The 16,454-nt window shown below is 42.6% G+C and overlaps 1 protein-coding gene across 1 annotated transcript in view; it reads right to left on the reverse strand.

The window, feature by feature from the left end:
* The window catches only part of fstl1b (follistatin-like 1b), a 108,435-nt gene extending 98,309 nt beyond the window's left edge, over positions 1 to 10,126 (reverse strand). The window contains exons 1-2 of the mRNA XM_060833616.1: positions 9,858 to 10,126; positions 9,689 to 9,745 (exon numbers count right to left, since the gene is read on the reverse strand). Coding sequence (XP_060689599.1) covers positions 9,689 to 9,745; positions 9,858 to 9,860 — 60 coding nt within the window. The 5' untranslated portion in view covers positions 9,861 to 10,126. The remainder of the gene's footprint in view (positions 1 to 9,688; positions 9,746 to 9,857) is intronic.
* Positions 10,127 to 16,454: the final 6,328 nt, after the last annotated feature.

Genomic DNA, 16,454 nt, shown 5'->3' on the forward strand with positions numbered 1-16,454 from the left:
TAAACACACATGCTCAGTTTGGACCCAGCTTTGGGAGTTACAATCCTACCAGCTCTTTCCTTGCTCAGACACGTAGATCAAACTTGTGGATTGGTGCTCTGATCAATAGCTTTTTGCAGACAAAGTTAAAAATCACACAACACCGGGTTGTAGCCCAACAGGTTTATTTGGAAGCACTAGCTTTCGAGGTGCTGCCTCTTCATCAAGTGGTCATCATAACCATCTTCCAAATAAACCTGTAGGACTATAACCAGGTGTTATGTGATTTTTAAACTTCGTCCACCCCAGACCAACACCGGCACCTCCAAATTGTGTCATTCAGATTACCTAGGAACACAGCTAGTGTTATAGGAGATAGAATCGTAAAAGGAATTTGGCCAATCTTCTGGAATCAATGCATGGCTTTGAACCTTGTAAAAACAAAACGTTAACACAACAAAGGGAGGGATCCATCCAACCAATTGTGCCTGCCCTAACCTCTGAAATTTCTGCAACACTCTTCTATGCTGCCATACCATCAGAGTCTCTTACCTTTTTTATGCTGCACAGCCAATCAGTTAAGTACATAGGCCTCTTAGCCTTAGGCCAATGGAGGAAGAAAATCTGAAACGTTTTTGTTACCACAGTGACTGATTTCATAATCATTTCTCATATCTAACATCAGGTGATGCAATGATATATAAAAAAGAAAATCTCAATAAACTAGAAATACATAATTAAGTAACCAGGAAAAAAGCTGGCTGATTGGTGACCAGAAAAATAATTGATGCATGGAGACATAAGACCTGGATGTGATTTTTAATGAATGCTTTGTGTCTGTCTTCATAAAAGACAGGAACAATATGGTTATCATTGTTAATGGATGTAATAAACCAGAGAGAATACATTAAGTAAGAAAATTGCCTGGTCTGGATGAAATGTATTCCTGATAATAAAATAAGCTAGGGGTGAATAATGGAGCTCTGACCATCATTTTCCAATCCTCCCTGTCACAGGCATGAAATTAGGTATTGCTAACAATGTAGCATAATATCAAAATGGGGCATGGAATAAATCACAACTTTACATCACTCAATATTATCAGTGATGGGCAAATTTAGGAAAACATTGAGGGGCATGATTACTTGTCACATACAGAAGGAATAAATTAATCAATACAGGAAAGGCCTGGGCTGACCAAGTTGATGAAGCATTTTAAAAGAAGTTAAGAAGGAGGATTAATGGGGATGGTGAACTTCATTTGTTCTAGGAAGACTTTTGACAAGTTCCCAGATGGCTTGCTGGTCAGGAAAAGCAAAAGCCCTTGGGACCCAAGAGAAGATAAGTTGAATCCAGAAAAATTGTTAGTGTCAGGAAACAAAGGAAAGTGTGATAGATGTTTTTGTGACTAAAAGGATATTTCCAGTACTGAGTCACTTTCTCTTTTGTAATAAATATACATAATTTAGATTTAAATGTTGGGACAAGATTCAGAAACATGCGGAAGTACGGTAAGGAAGAAAGCTAGAAACTTCAGAATTCATTTTGGATAAGTGAATGGTAATAGTTTAGACAAACAGAAATACACATAAATATCAGGATACTTACTTGTGTAAAGGAACTTTGGAGACCATGAACATGGATCCCTGAAAATAGCAGTTCAAGTAAACAGGTGTGTCCTTTTTATTCATTGACAAGTTGGTGTGTAATTGGCAAGGCCAACATGCATTGTTCACCTTTAACTCAGAGTGAGAGACGTGCAGCACAGAAACAGACCCTTCAGTCCAACTCATCTATGCTGACCACATATCTTCAATAAATTTAATCCTATTTGTCAGCATTTGGCCCACAGCCCTCTAAATTCTTCCTATTCATATACCCATTCAGGTGCCTTTTAAATGTTGTAATTGTACCAGCCTTGCCTCATCCTCTGGCAGCTCATTCCATAAACATACCATCCTCTGTGTGAAAATGTTGTCCCTTATAAATCTTTCCCCTCTCAGTCCAGGATTTTACCATTCAGTGTATAAGTCCTGCCCTGATTTGCCTTTCCAAAATGCAGCACCTCACCTTTCCCTAAATTAAACTCCATCTGTCACTTGTCAGGCCATTGGCCCATTAGATCAAGGTCCTGTTGAACTCTGAGGTAACTCCTTTGAGAACTAGTTAGGAGGTACATTCACAGTACTTTTAATGAGAGGTTTCTAGGTTCTGACCCAGTGATAGAGAAGGGCCAATGAGCAATCAGGATAGGGTGTCACTTGTTGGGAAGATTGTAGCTGGTGGCATTCTTTCTTCTCCGTAGCTCTTTCTCTTGCTATAGTAGAAACTTTTGGTTTGGAAAGTACTGTCAAAAAAGGTTTGGTAAATTGCTGCAATTGTGTACCAGTAGTGCAGGGAGGTAGATGTAGAAGGCTACTGAATAGTGCACTACTTTGTCCTTGTAACTGTTAAACTGAGAGTGTGGTTAGAATTGTGCTCACCTAGACCTGTGCACAATATTCCATCATGCTCTTCACTTTTGTCTTTCACATGATGGACAGGGTTTGGGGGGCATTCAAGAGATTAATTATTCATTGCAGAATTCCCAAGTTCTGAACCTCGGACCTGTTGTAGCCACAATGATTACATTTCTGGTCAACTGTAAGCCTCGGGATGTTGATGATGGGAATTTTGGCAGTGGTAATACCATCAAACACCAAGGGAAGATGATTAAATTTTGATGGAGATTGCCATTGCCTGGCGTATGTTTCTTAGAAATTAATTTCTACATGGGATGTATAAGTTATTGGCTAGACCAGCATTTATTGTCCATGACCAACTGCCTGCAAGAAGACAGTAGTGAGCTGCCTTCTAGAACTGTTGTCCTAGGCGTTAGGATGTTCCAGGATATTGACCCAGTGACTGTGACAGAATAGTGATAATATTTCAAGTCAAAATGAGGTGAGACTAGTGTTCCTATGTATTTGCTGCCCTTCTCCTTTTAGGGGAGAGATCACAAGCTTTGAAGGTGCTGTTGAAGCAGTCTTGGTGAGTTGCTGCAGTGCATCTTCTGGATGGTACAATAGTGCCACAATGGTGGTTAAGGCAGAAAATTTTGAAGATGGAGGTTTGGGTGCCAATTAAAGGGGCTGCTTTGTCCTGGAAGATGCTGAGCTGCTTGACTATTGTTGAGCTGTACTCAAACAGGCACATGGGGAGCTATTCCACCACAGTCTGACTTGTGCCTTGTAGATGGCAAACAGGCACTGGTGAGTCAAGAGGAAAGTTATTAACCATCGGACTCCTAGCCTCTAACCTGCTGCTGCAACAACAGTATTTATATGGCTGATTCAGTTCAATTTCAAGTTAATAATGGTAATTCCCGGGCTGTTGATGGTGGAGATTCAGCACAATGATGCCAATGAAAATGTCAAGGGAAATGGTTAGATTCGCTTTTCTTTGGGATTGTTATTGCCTGGCAATTTTATTTTAGATTTGATTCCCTACAGTGTGAAAACAGGCCCTTCTGCCCAACAAGTCCACACTGACCCTCCAAAGAGTAACCCACCTAGACCCATTTCCCTCTGACTAATGCACCTAACACACTGGGCGATTTAGCAAGGCCAATTCACCTGCCTGCACACCTTTGGACTTGTGTGACACAAACCTTAGTCGCCACAAACCAGGATGCCTTGTAGTGCTTGATGTAGATGGGCATGGTGCTGAACATTGCGCAATCATCCCCACCACTGACCTTATGATGGAGGGGAGGTTACTGATGAAGCAGCTGAAGATGGTTGGGTCTAAAACACTATTCTGAGGAACTCCTACAGAAATATTCTGAAGCTGAGATCATTGTTCTTCAGCGACCACAAATCATCCTTCATCATGCTAGGTACAACTCCATCCAGTAGAAAGTCTCTCCTCATCCCCGCAACCCCACCAGTTCCATTCCAGTTTTGTTAGAGTTTCTTGATGGCATACACACTGCTGCCAAAGGCACTCACTCACACCACCTCTGGAGTTCAGCTCTGTTGTCCATTTTAGACCAAAATGGATGTGTCAGAAGCGAAATGGCCCTGGCAGAGCCCAAAATGCGTATCGGTGATTTGTTTAAGTAGTCAGGTCTTATGTTCAGTTAGCAATAATCAGTGAAGTACCTGGTGTCTTTGTATCGTGGTTAGAGTCAGGAATACAGAAATCAAATGTCGTGAATAGATAGAAAGTTATTGAAAAGTAATTCTTGCCCAGCATTAAGAAAGAAATTAAGGAGTTAAAATAGGAGTGGTACTTCACTGGGATCTCTGAAGGATGTTGCCGGGAAAAGGGGTGAGGTTCGCATTTTGCAATTTACGTCAAGATTGTTCAGTAACTAACTGCTGTAGTAACCAAACTGCAAACCACACAGTTATGATCTATCAAGCCAGGTTTCACTCACTGACCTGTCCAGTATTACTATCAGCTGGGATCATTACAGTTCTCTAAAACCTAATTTGATATTCTACTGAGGATTAGAAGATCCACAAAGCGTAGTCCATATTTCATCGAATATTTGACCAAATGTCATCATGGTGTGCTTTGATCCTCTATTCTAGACAATGAATAAATGATAGGAATACAAGTGGGCCATTTAAACCTTTCATGAACTTTCCAATCAGTGGAAACAGTTTCTCCCTATTCTTCACAAGCATTTCCTTCATATCTTGAAAACATGAAATCATAGCTTACTCTTCTGAATTCTTTGTACAATTCTATTGTAGTTTCATGATTGGGAGTCAAGACATCATGCTGGGAAATTGTCACTGCAATTCTCTTCATAGCTGCAGATACCTCAAGGTCTAGCTCCCACACTGCTCAGATTCCAGCCATGGCCTGCACCAGGATTTGAATAGTTTGGGCATGACTCCTCATTCCTTGTAATCTAGCCCTGTGCATAATTAAGACTAACATTCCACGGGCTGACTGATTATTATTTGTACCTATTCATTGTACTTTGATGGTTTATATAGCTGGAAACAGACCCTTCGGCCCAACCAGTCCACACCGACCCTCCGAACAGTAACCCACCCAGAACCATTTACCTCTGACTAATGCACCTAACACAGTGGGTAATTTAGCATGGCCAATTCATCTGACCTGTACATCTTTGTACTGTGGGAGAAAACCGGAGTTTTAATTTTTTTATTTTAAGGAAACAGGATATCAAAATGTTTGCCTACATTGAAATGCATTTGCTAGTTTTTCCATAGGACCATATAACACCTACAGTGTGGAAACAGGCCATTTGGCCCAACAAGTCCACAATGAGCCTCTGAAGAGTATCCCATCCAGCCACATCTTATACTTCCCATGACTAATGCACCTAGCCTATATATCCCTGAACGCTATGGGCAATTTATCATGGCCGATTCACCTAATCTGCACATCTTTGGACTGAGGGAGGAAACCAGAGCACCCAGAGGAAACCCACACAGACACAGGGAGAGTGTGCAAATTCCAAACAGACAGTTGCCCAACACTGGAATCAAAACTGGGACCCTAGCGTTGTGAGGCAGCTAACCATGTTTCAGAGAACACCTCTGGGACACCCAGACCAACCAACCCAACCACCCGGTGGCTCAACACTTTAACTCCCCCTCCCACTCTACCAAGGACATGCAGGTCCTTGGACTCCTCCATCGCCAGACCATAACCACACGACGGTTGGAGGAAGAGCGCCTCATCTTCCGCCTGGGAACCCTCCAACCACAAGGGATGAACTCAGATTTCTCCAGTTTCCTCATTTCCCCTCTCCCCACCTTGTCTCAGTCGAATCCCTCGAACTCAGCACCGCCTTCCTAACCTGCAATCTTCTTCCTGACCTCTCCGCTCCCACCCCACTCCGGCCTATCACCCGCACCTTGACCTCCTTCCACCTACCACATCTCCATCGCCCCTCCCCCAAGTCCCTCCTCCCTACCTTTTATCTTAGCCTGCTGGACACACTTTCCTCATTCCTGATGAAGGGCTTATGCCCGAAACGTCGAATTTCCAGTTCCTTGGATGCTGCCTGACCTGCTGTGTTTTTCCAGCAACACATTTTCAGCTAACCACTTAGCCACCATGCCACCCAATAAAGGAACCCAACCTTAATTCATATCATCTTGTGTTTTCATGCTTGTGAACGTTGCTTACAATTCCCATTATTTGTTGTTGTTGTTAGCAAATTTGAATATATTGATTTTTATCCTGTCATCCAAGTCACCAATAAACATGGTGAATAGTTGATGGCCCCAAACAAGCCACATCCTGCCTATTTACAGCTACTGCCGGTTTCTTTAATGTTGTCTCCTGCCTTTCAACCATTTTCTTAACCAACTCGACTTTTTCCACAACAAGATTGTATGCAAGGTCTTATAGCACAATGCTAGCTTTTTTTATTCATTTATGGGATGTGGGCACCATTGGCTAGGGAAACATTTATTGCCATTCCTGTTTGCCAGAGGGCATTTAAGAGTCAGCCACATTGCTGTGGGTCTGGAGTCACATGTATGCCAGACCAGGTAAGGATAGCAGTCTCCTCCTTAAGGACATTAGTGAACCCAGTGGGCTTTTTCTGACAATTCACAATGGTTTCATGGTCATTATTAGACTTAATTCCAGGCTTCACCGTGTGTCAGGGTGTCCCTACATCAGAGCCTGGAGTGTGTCGGTGGTCTCTCTACCCTTCAGGCTCTCTGCCTGTATTCCTGATGAACGGTTTTGCCCGAAACGTCGATTTTCCTGCTCCTCGGATGCTGCCTGAACTGCTGTACTTTTCCAGCACCATTCTAATCTAGACTCTGGTTTCCAGCATCTGCAGTCGTTGTTTTTACCTGGGTTCAAGTCTCACTTGCCCTGGAATTGTGTCACAGGATGTCTGAATAGGCCAATTAAAAATAAATACAAAGTAATAATGATAACTCAGCATCAATCTGTACAGAGGTCTATTGCAAAGTAGAGACTAAAAGCATCTACCACTTTCAAATGAATTTGCCACAGGAATCTTTTAAAGACTATATGCACTCAATTATTTATTCATTCAAGAAATCAGGGCATCACTGGCAAGACAAGCATTTATTGCACATCCCCGGTGGCCTTGAGAAGGGGAATTATTATAGATAGATTTATAAAGTGATTAGAAAGATTATGTGCCATCTTCAGAACTGACCATTTTTTGGGAGAGATTTTGACTGAATAGTAACAGCAGGGTTTAATTCAGTTGCACGGAGTCACGAGTCATTAAGATTTGTGTTCAGTGTACTTATCAATATTAGTCTTGAAGACTTCAACTGACTCACTATCTATGATCTCTTGGAGGGGAGCATGTTCCAGACTTCCACTAATTTTTATCATCAGAAATTGCTTCTTAATTTTATTCCTAAATGTTGGTTTAACTTTTAACATTGCATTCTCTCAATTAGGATTACTTCACCAGTGGGTGTAACTTGTATGCATCTTTCCTATTCCAAGAACTAGGAGATAGTGAGGACTGCAGATGTTGGACAAGTCAGAGTTGATAAAGTGTAGTGCTAGAAAAAGCACAGTAAGTCAGGCAGGAGCTGAGGAGCAAGAGTCAATGTTTCAAGCTTAGTCCTTCACCCTTATGAAGGGTTCCGCCTGAAACATTGGCTCTCTTGCCCTTCAAGTGCTGCCTGACCTACTGTGCTTTTTCCAGCACCACACTTTATTGATCCCTATTCCACGAACTGCCATTCCATGCACCTCAATTAGGTCACCTATCAACCTTCTCAAGTTTTGGGAAGACAAGCCAAACCTACGAGACTTTTGTCATAACTTAAAGTAGTATTTCAATGAATCTGCACTGTACCTCTCCAGACCAATATAGCTTTCCTGAAATACAGTGCCAAAGCGTCTGGTGCGGGAAAAGCACAGCAGTTCAGGCAGCATCTGAGCAGCAGGAGAATCGATGTTTCAGGCATAAGACCATCATCAGGAATCCTTGGAGGGATTGCAGTGCCACACTTTTTGACTCCAATCTCCAGCATCTGCAGTCCTCAGTTTCTCTTAGTTGCTGAAATGCAGTGCACGAAGCTGTACACAGTACTTCACATTGACTATACAACTGAAGTATCACTTCCTCATTTTTACCTTGCCTCCCCTTGAGATTTGACTGTTTTGATAACTATTTGTACCAGTGAAGTAACATGTACAGTAGTAATTTGTGTACATAGATACCCAATTCCCTTTGTTTCTCCATAGTCCCTCACCCGTAAGAAAAAATATTCCAATTTATCTTAAATCCAGAGCACATGACCTCATACTTTTTGGCACTGAATCTATCTGGCACTCACAGTGATCCAAGATCTGTCTCTTTGCAACTTGCTGCTCCCATCCATATAGAGTTATTATGCCTCCCAAAATAATGACATCTGCAATGAATAGACAAATCTCGATTCCCTTATTCAAGTCAACTTAGATGATGAAAGACAGGCAGCCCAGTGCAGATTTCTGGGAATACTAGTTGCCAGATCCCACTCATTAGAGAAATGAACCCTTTATCCAAACAATTAACATGGCTGTATTGCAAACAAGAAATTTAATAGTTACAACAGCAAGAGGGATTAATAATACAAATAAGATTCAACTGATAGATGGACATTTTCAAATTGGAAAATTAGATTTATTCAAATAACTAGAAAAATATTCAATCTTTATGAAATTAGAAACATTAGTCACTATGGCAATAACAATAATGTTAATGAGATTTATTTTGTAGTTGTAAATTAAATTAATGAGTAAATACTTGTCCCTTTAAGGACTGTTGTAACAAGAGTCCTCTATATTTTGAGATTTCAAACATGTTCGTACAGCTTGCATATTGAACCCAATTAGCAAAATATCTTGTGTAGCTCTCACGACTGATTTAACAATGAGAATAAGAAAATGCAGCCATTTGAAACACGGTGTCTCTGGGTTGTAGTGGGCGTTTGAAATGCTGCTCACAGTTAAACTAAGACAAAGTAAGCTCTCTTTATGCTGACAGATAAAGTACCACTGATAACCCTGCGAGAATTCACTGGTGCCGAACTCAAACCGCAAAGCCAAGGGTAGGAAGGCTATGTTACATAGTGTCACCTCTTAGTTATTGATGTGTGCGAGTGGGGGCGGGGGTCACTTTTAGAATGAGACCCTCCTCACTTCCAGAAAATATTCGACTTACTTTCTACGATAAGTTTTCTTTTGTCAATTCTCGTCGCTGTGGGAACAGGGTTTGTAATCCCCTGCCCCCAACTCCCGAACAAGAGGATAAACTTGTCACAGTTTTTCACTGGATTCCCATCTCACAGTTTACAGACACTACTTCCCATCAGCTTTCGACTCAGTCCTGTGTTTTTTTTGTCCACACGAACATCAGTACCACCCACTAACCCCTTCACCATCTCTCGTCCAGCATGCATTCACGATCAGTCTGAACTTGCAGCAGCAAGCAAATGTTATCCCCCCCTCTACGCCCCATCCCCCAAGTCAAAGAAAAACGAACCATTTGTTACATACATAAAAACAACACGAGCAATCCCTGAAACCTAACTGTCCTGCATCGAAGTCCCGCTAGATAGAAAGGATCAGGATCGTTTCACGTTGAAAACGCCCAAGTTTGTCAGACAGAAAAAAACCATCGGTCCCTTTTATCCCCGGGAATACGAAAATCGCGTGAAAGGGGAGCGAATGAAGAGATCGAACTTACTTCAGCATTTATCAAGGCGATGGCTAGAAGGACAAAAAACGGAATACTTTTGAATACCTGTTCAAAATAAGAGGCAGATCGTCAATGCAACAAAATGATACTGCGGCCAGTGTAGAGGTAACAAAAGCTGGAAAAGGCAAGAACGAGGAGAAAGCGCAATGACTCTTACCATCTTGCTGCGATGATCGAGTTGCACTAGCTCTGTGTGTGTGTGAGAGAGAGAGAGACAGGGATTCGGTCCACACAAGGCACCCGGGGAGGAGGGGACTTGAAGGAAATTTGATCAGTACTCCGGGATTTAAAGCTGTCTCACACCCCTGTTGACGTGGCTTGGAGCAAACACTAAAACATCAGATCTGCACCAAGTTTTACCAACACCGTCCGCCAGCTAAAAGGGAAAACCTCCCAGCTCCCAGCAGATCAGCTCTCCCACTCTCAGATGTGGCGAATTTGTGCAGATCTGAGCTTTATTTCGAGGGAGTCGGCAGGGGGTTAAGTGAGATTGAAGGAAGAGCTGCAGGAATTTACCGTCGTCATTGGAGGAACCGAGGTCACCTGACCATTTAAAGTTGAGGATAGAGGAATGAGAACAGTTTAGGATTTCTTCCACACTCACCATCCCCCTCCCCCCTTCACATCACCACCACCCAGTCTCATAAATGAATGCAACCAGGCAGATAACGGAAGGGAATGAAAGGTCTGTGGAACATTTGGAGCGTTTTCAATCTCACTGCTTTCTCACAGCCTGGAATTGAAATTGTTAGTCCCGTGAGAATTCTCTGCAGACGTCTTTTATTTTTCTTCAGGGTTTTGCCATTTTTCTGTGTTTCTGTCTTCTCCGCCAGCCCAAATTTAATTAGACCGCTCCTTCCTTCCCAGGGCGTCCGGCTAGATCTGAAGTATTGCTATGTTCCAGTGTGACATGTTAAAACTGAAATCAATGGCATTTCACAATTCCTGTTCGCCTTGTTGGATGAAATCACAGCTCTAAAATCATAATCCGCTTTCTGAGAAGGGACAAAGTGATTACAAAAAAAACTTGACCATCGCCTTTGAACATATTCAGTTGCCAGGACTACTTTTCCTCCACGTTAGTGAGTTAGAAAACCTTACAGACCACTATCAAACGGAATCAATATTTGTGAATTTAGCCAAGACCTGACGGTTTGATACTTTTTCGTGATCCACTGCTGTTTCCACATTGTGAGCAGACTTTTTTTTCTGCTGCACCTAATACAGGCAAACTGATTACAGTTTGATTTATGTTTGAGGGGTTAACTTTTGAGAGATTTCTCACATCTTGTTCCCCGCCTTCGTTTCTTTTCCTATTGATTACTTGAGTGGCTATTATGCACACTGCGCAGTTCCCAAAGCTGAGTTTGGGAACAATAGTTCGATGTTACTCTCGCCAAGTTTGGATGGGCCCCGTCTATTTAGTCCAACATTCAAACAAAGGTCAACGTTTCTGTCAGACAAGAGTCAGCCTGGTTCAGTGTAAGCATCTTCCTGCACCACTCCAAGAGTCATAGTCATAGAGATGTACAGCATGGAAACAGACCCTTCAGTCCAACCCATCCATGCTGACCAGATATCCCAACCCAATCTAGTCCCAATGGCCAGCACCCAGCCCATATCCCTCCAAATGCCTCTTAAATGTTGCAATTGTACCACTTCCTCTGGCAGCTCATTCTACAGACGTACCACCCTCTGTGTGAAAAAGTTGCCCCTTAGGTCTCTTTTATACCTTTCCCCTCTCACCCTAAACCTATGCCCTTTAGTTCTGGACTCCCTGACCCCAGGGAAAAGACTTTGTCTATTTACCCAAGCCATGCCCCTCATAATTTTGTAAACCTCTATAAAGTCACCCCTCAGCTTCCGACGCTCCAAGGAAAACAGCCTCAGCCTGTTCAGCCTCTCCCTATAGCTCAAATCCTCCAACCCTGGCACATCCTTGTAAATCTTTTCTGAACCCTTTCAAGTTTCACAACATCTTTCCGATAGGAAGGAGACCAGAATTGCACACAATATTCCAACAGTGGCCTAACCAAACTCCTGTACAGCCACAACATGATCTCCCAACTCCTGTACTCAATACCCTGACCAATAAAAAAAGCATACCAAACACCTTATTCACTATCCTATCTACCTGTGACTCCACTTTCAAGGTGCTATGAACCTGCACTCCAAGGTCTCTTTGTTCAGCAACACTCCCGAGGACCTTACCATTAAGTGTATAAGTCCTGCTAAGATTTGCTTTCCCAAAATGCAGCACTTCGCATTTATCTGAATTAAACGCCATCTGCCACTTCTCAGCCCATTGGCCCATCTGGCCCAGATCCTGTTGTAATCTGAGGTAACCCTCTTCGCTGTCCACTACACCTCCAATTTTGGTGTCATCTGCAAGCTTACTAACTGTACCTCTTATGCTCGCATCCAAATCATTTATGTAAATGACAAAAAGTAGAGGACCCAGCACCGATCCTTGTGGCACTCCACTGGTCACAAGCTCCAGTCTGAGAAACAACCCTCCACCACCAACCTCTGTCTTCTACCTTTGAGCCAGTTCTGTATCCAAATGGCTAGTTCTCCCTGGATTCCATGAGATTTAACTTTGCTAACTAGTCTCCCATGGGGAACCTTGTCGAACACCTTATTGAAGTCCATATAGATCACATCTACCACTCTGCCCTTATCAATCCTCTTTGTTACTTCTTCAAAAAACTCAATCAAGTTTGTGAGACATGATTTCCCATGCACAAAGCCATGTTGACTATCCCTAATCAGTCCTTGCCTTTTCAAATACATGTACATTCTGTCCCTCAGGATTCCCTCCACTTGCCTACCACCGATGTTAGGCTCACTGGTCTATAGTTCTCTGGCTTGTCTTTACCGGCCTTCTTAAACATTGGCACCACGTTAGCCAACCTCCAGCCTTCCGGCACTCACCTGTGACTATTGATGATACAAATATCTCAGCAAGAGGCCCAGCAATCACTTCTCTGGCTTCCCACAGGGTTCTAGGGCACACCTGATCAGGTCCTGGGGATTTATTCACTTTTATGCGTTTCAAGACATCCATCACTTCCTCCTCTGTAATCTGGACATTTTGCAAGGTGTCACCATCTATTTCCCTAGATTCTCTATCTACCATATCCTTTTCTACAGTAAATACTGATGAAAAGTACTTGTTTAGTATCTCCCCCATTTTCTGCAGCTCCACATAGAGGCCGCCTTGGTGATCTTTGAAAGGCCCTATTGTCTCTGTAGTTACCCTTTTATCCTTAATGTAGTTGTAAAAACCCTTTCGATTCTCCTTAATTCTATTTGTCAAATCTATTTCATGTCCCCTTTTTTCCCTCTTAAGTATACTCCTACTGCCTTTTAAACTCTTCTAAGGATTCACTCGATCTATCCTGTCTTTATTTGACATATGCTTCCTTCTTTTTCTTAACAAACCCTCAATTCTTTAGTCATCCAGCATTCCCTATACCTACCAGCCTTTCCTTTCACCCTGACAGGAAAATACTTTATTTGGACTCTTGTTATCTCATTTCTGAAGGCTTCCCATTTTCCAACCATTCCTTTTCCTGCAAACATCTGCCTCCAATCAGCTTTTGATAGTTCTTGCCTAATACCGTCAAAGTTGGCCTTTTCCAATTTAGAACTTCAACTTTTAGATCTGGTTTATCCTTTTCCATCACTATTTTAAATCTAATCAAATTATGGTCGCTGGCCCCAAAGTGTTCCCCCACTGGCACCGCAATCACCTGCCCTGTCTTATTTCCCAAGAGTAGGTCAAGTTTCACACCTTCTCTAGTAGGTACATCCACATACTGAATCAGAAAATTTTCTTGTACACACTTAACAAATTCCTCTCTATCTAAACCCTTAACACCATGGCAGTCCCAGTCTATGTTTGGAAAGTTAAAATCCCCTACCATAACTACCCTATTATTCTTACAGATAGCTGAGATCTCCTTACAAGTTTGTTTCTTAATTTCTCTCTGACTAATAGGGAGTCTATAATACAATCCCAATAAGGTGATCATCCCTTTCTTATTTCTCTGTTCCACCCAAATAACTTCCCTGGATGTATTTCCAGGAATATCCTCCCTCAGCATAGCTATAGTGCTATCCCTTATCAAAAACACCACTACCCCATCTCTCTTGCCTCCCTTTCTATCCTTCCTGTAGCATTTGTATCCAGGAACATTAAGCTGCCAGTCCTGCCCATCCCTGAGCCATGTTTCTGTAATTACTATGCTATCCCAGTCCCATGTTCCTAACCATACCCTGAGTTCATCTGCCTTCCCTGTTAGGCCCCTTGCATTGAAATAAATGCAGTTTAATTGATTAGTCCTACCTTGTCCCTGCCTGCCCTGACTGTTTGACTCGCTTCTGTTCTCAACTGTACCAGTCTCAGATTGACCTCTTTCCTCACTATCTCCCTGGGTCCAATTCCCCCACTTTACTAGTTTAAATCCTCCCTAGCAGCTCTAGCAATTTCCCTGCCAGTATATTAGTGCACTTCAAATTCAGGTGCAATCCATCTTTCTTGTACAGGTCACTTCTACTCCAAAAGAGATTCCAATGATCCAAAAATGTGAATCCTTCTTCCATACACCAGCTCCACAGCCATGCATTCATCTGCTCTATTCTCCTATTTCTGCCCTCACTATCTCATAGCATCGGGAGTAATCCAGATATTACTATCGAGGACCTCCTTTTTAAATTCCTGCTTAACTCTCTGCAATCTTCCTTCAGAATCCTAACCTTTTCCCTTCCGATGTCATTGGTTCCAATATGGACAATGACCTCTTGTGGCCCCTCTCCACCATGAGAACATTCTGCATCCTCTCTGAGACATCCTAGCACCAGGGAAGCAACACATCATTCTGATTTTTTTGCTGCTGGCCACAGAAACATCTGTCCATACCTTGGACTAGAGAATCCCCTAACACAATTGATCTCTCAGAACCCGACATACCCCTAGTTGCATTAGAGCCAGTCTCAATACCAGAAATGTGGCTGTTCCCCTGAGAATCCATCACCCCCTACATTTTCCAAAACAGTATATCTGTTGAAATGGGTATAGCCATAAAAGACTCCTGCACTAGGTGCCTACCTCTCTTACCTTTCCTGGAGTTAACCCATCATTGTGACTGTATCTGAGACATTCCCCCCTTCCTATAACTGCCATCCATCACATACTGTTGCTGTTACAAATTCCTCATTGCTTGTAATTGTCTGTCTAACTGATCCATTTGATCTGATAAGATTCACAATCAACAGCATTTATGGCAGATATAATACTTGGACCAATGCTGCCTGATTGAATGACATGGTTAACATTCACTGTGTGAAGTAATAAGCAAAAGCCCGGGCAACCTGTTCAGTTGAATGCAAAACAAAATCTACGTCCCCATTCAAACAAGAGCAGGCAGACAAGTGGTAAATGGAATGTAATCTGGAGAACCATGAATCCTGGGGAGGACAGACAAAGTGAGGGGAAAACCTAATAAATGAGAAGTGTAGTGAAATACAAGGATCTTGTTCAATTGCATCTGCTGATTCCTAGTGAGTAGCAGGCCAGATAGACAAGGTGGTTCAAAAGCCAGGCAGAAATCTTTCATTATGAATCAGAGGTAAATGTAGAGTAATAGGATAGCGGAATAGGTTTGTGTGGGGTACCCTTCAGAGGGTCAATGTGGAATTGTTGGGCCGAAGAGCCTGTTTCCACACTGTAGGGATTCTATTTTTAAAAAATGAGCTAAGATGTAATTACATCTAAAGAACAACTTAAAGAACAGCAAGAATGCTATGTCCAGTCTGATCACCAATTTACAGTGTGCAATCACACGAGAGAATGTTAGAGCAGCACCTGATGAAGGGCTTTTGCCCGAAACGTCGATTTTCCTGCTCCTCGGAAGCTGCCTGACATGCTGTACTTTTCCAGCACCACTCTAATCTAAAAAATGTCAGAGCAGCACCGATCCCTGTGGCACTCCACTGGTCACAGGCCTCCAGTCTGAAAAACAACCCTCCACCGCCACCCACTGTCTTCTACCTTTGAGCTAGTTCTGTATTCAAATGGCTAGTTCTTCCTGTATTCCATGAGATCTTACGTTGCTAAACAATCTCCCATGGGGAACCTTGTCGAACGCCTTACTGAAGTCCATATAGATCATATATGCCCTGCCCTCATCAATCCTCTTTGTTACTTCCTCAAAAAACTCAGTCAAATTTGTGAGACATGATTTCCCACGCACAAAGCCATGTTGACTATCCCTAATCAGTCCTTGCCTTTCCAAACACATATACATTCTGTCCCTCAGGATTCCCTCCAACAATTTGCCCACCAGCGAGGTCAGACTAACCGGTCTATAGTTCCCTGGCTTGTCCTTACCACCCTTTCTTAAACAGTGGCACCATGTTAGCCAATCTCCAGTCTTCCGGCACCACACCTGTGACTATTGATTGTACAAATATCTCAGCAAGAGGCCCAGCAATCACTTCTCTAGCTTCCCACAGAATTCTAGGGTACACCTACCTGATCCTCGACTTTTTGTCATTTACATAAATGATTTGGATGCGAGCATAAGAGGTACAGTTAGTAAGTTTGTAGATGACACCAAAATTGGAGGTATAGTGGACAGCGAAGAGGGTTACCTCAGGTTACAAAAGGATCTTGACCCCATGGACCAATGGGTTGAGAAGTGGCAGATGGAGTTTAATTCAGATAAATGCGAAGTGCTACATTTTGGGA

The sequence above is a fragment of the Hemiscyllium ocellatum genome, chromosome 12 (assembly GCF_020745735.1).
Source record: "Hemiscyllium ocellatum isolate sHemOce1 chromosome 12, sHemOce1.pat.X.cur, whole genome shotgun sequence".
NCBI classification, from domain to species: domain Eukaryota; kingdom Metazoa; phylum Chordata; class Chondrichthyes; order Orectolobiformes; family Hemiscylliidae; genus Hemiscyllium; species Hemiscyllium ocellatum.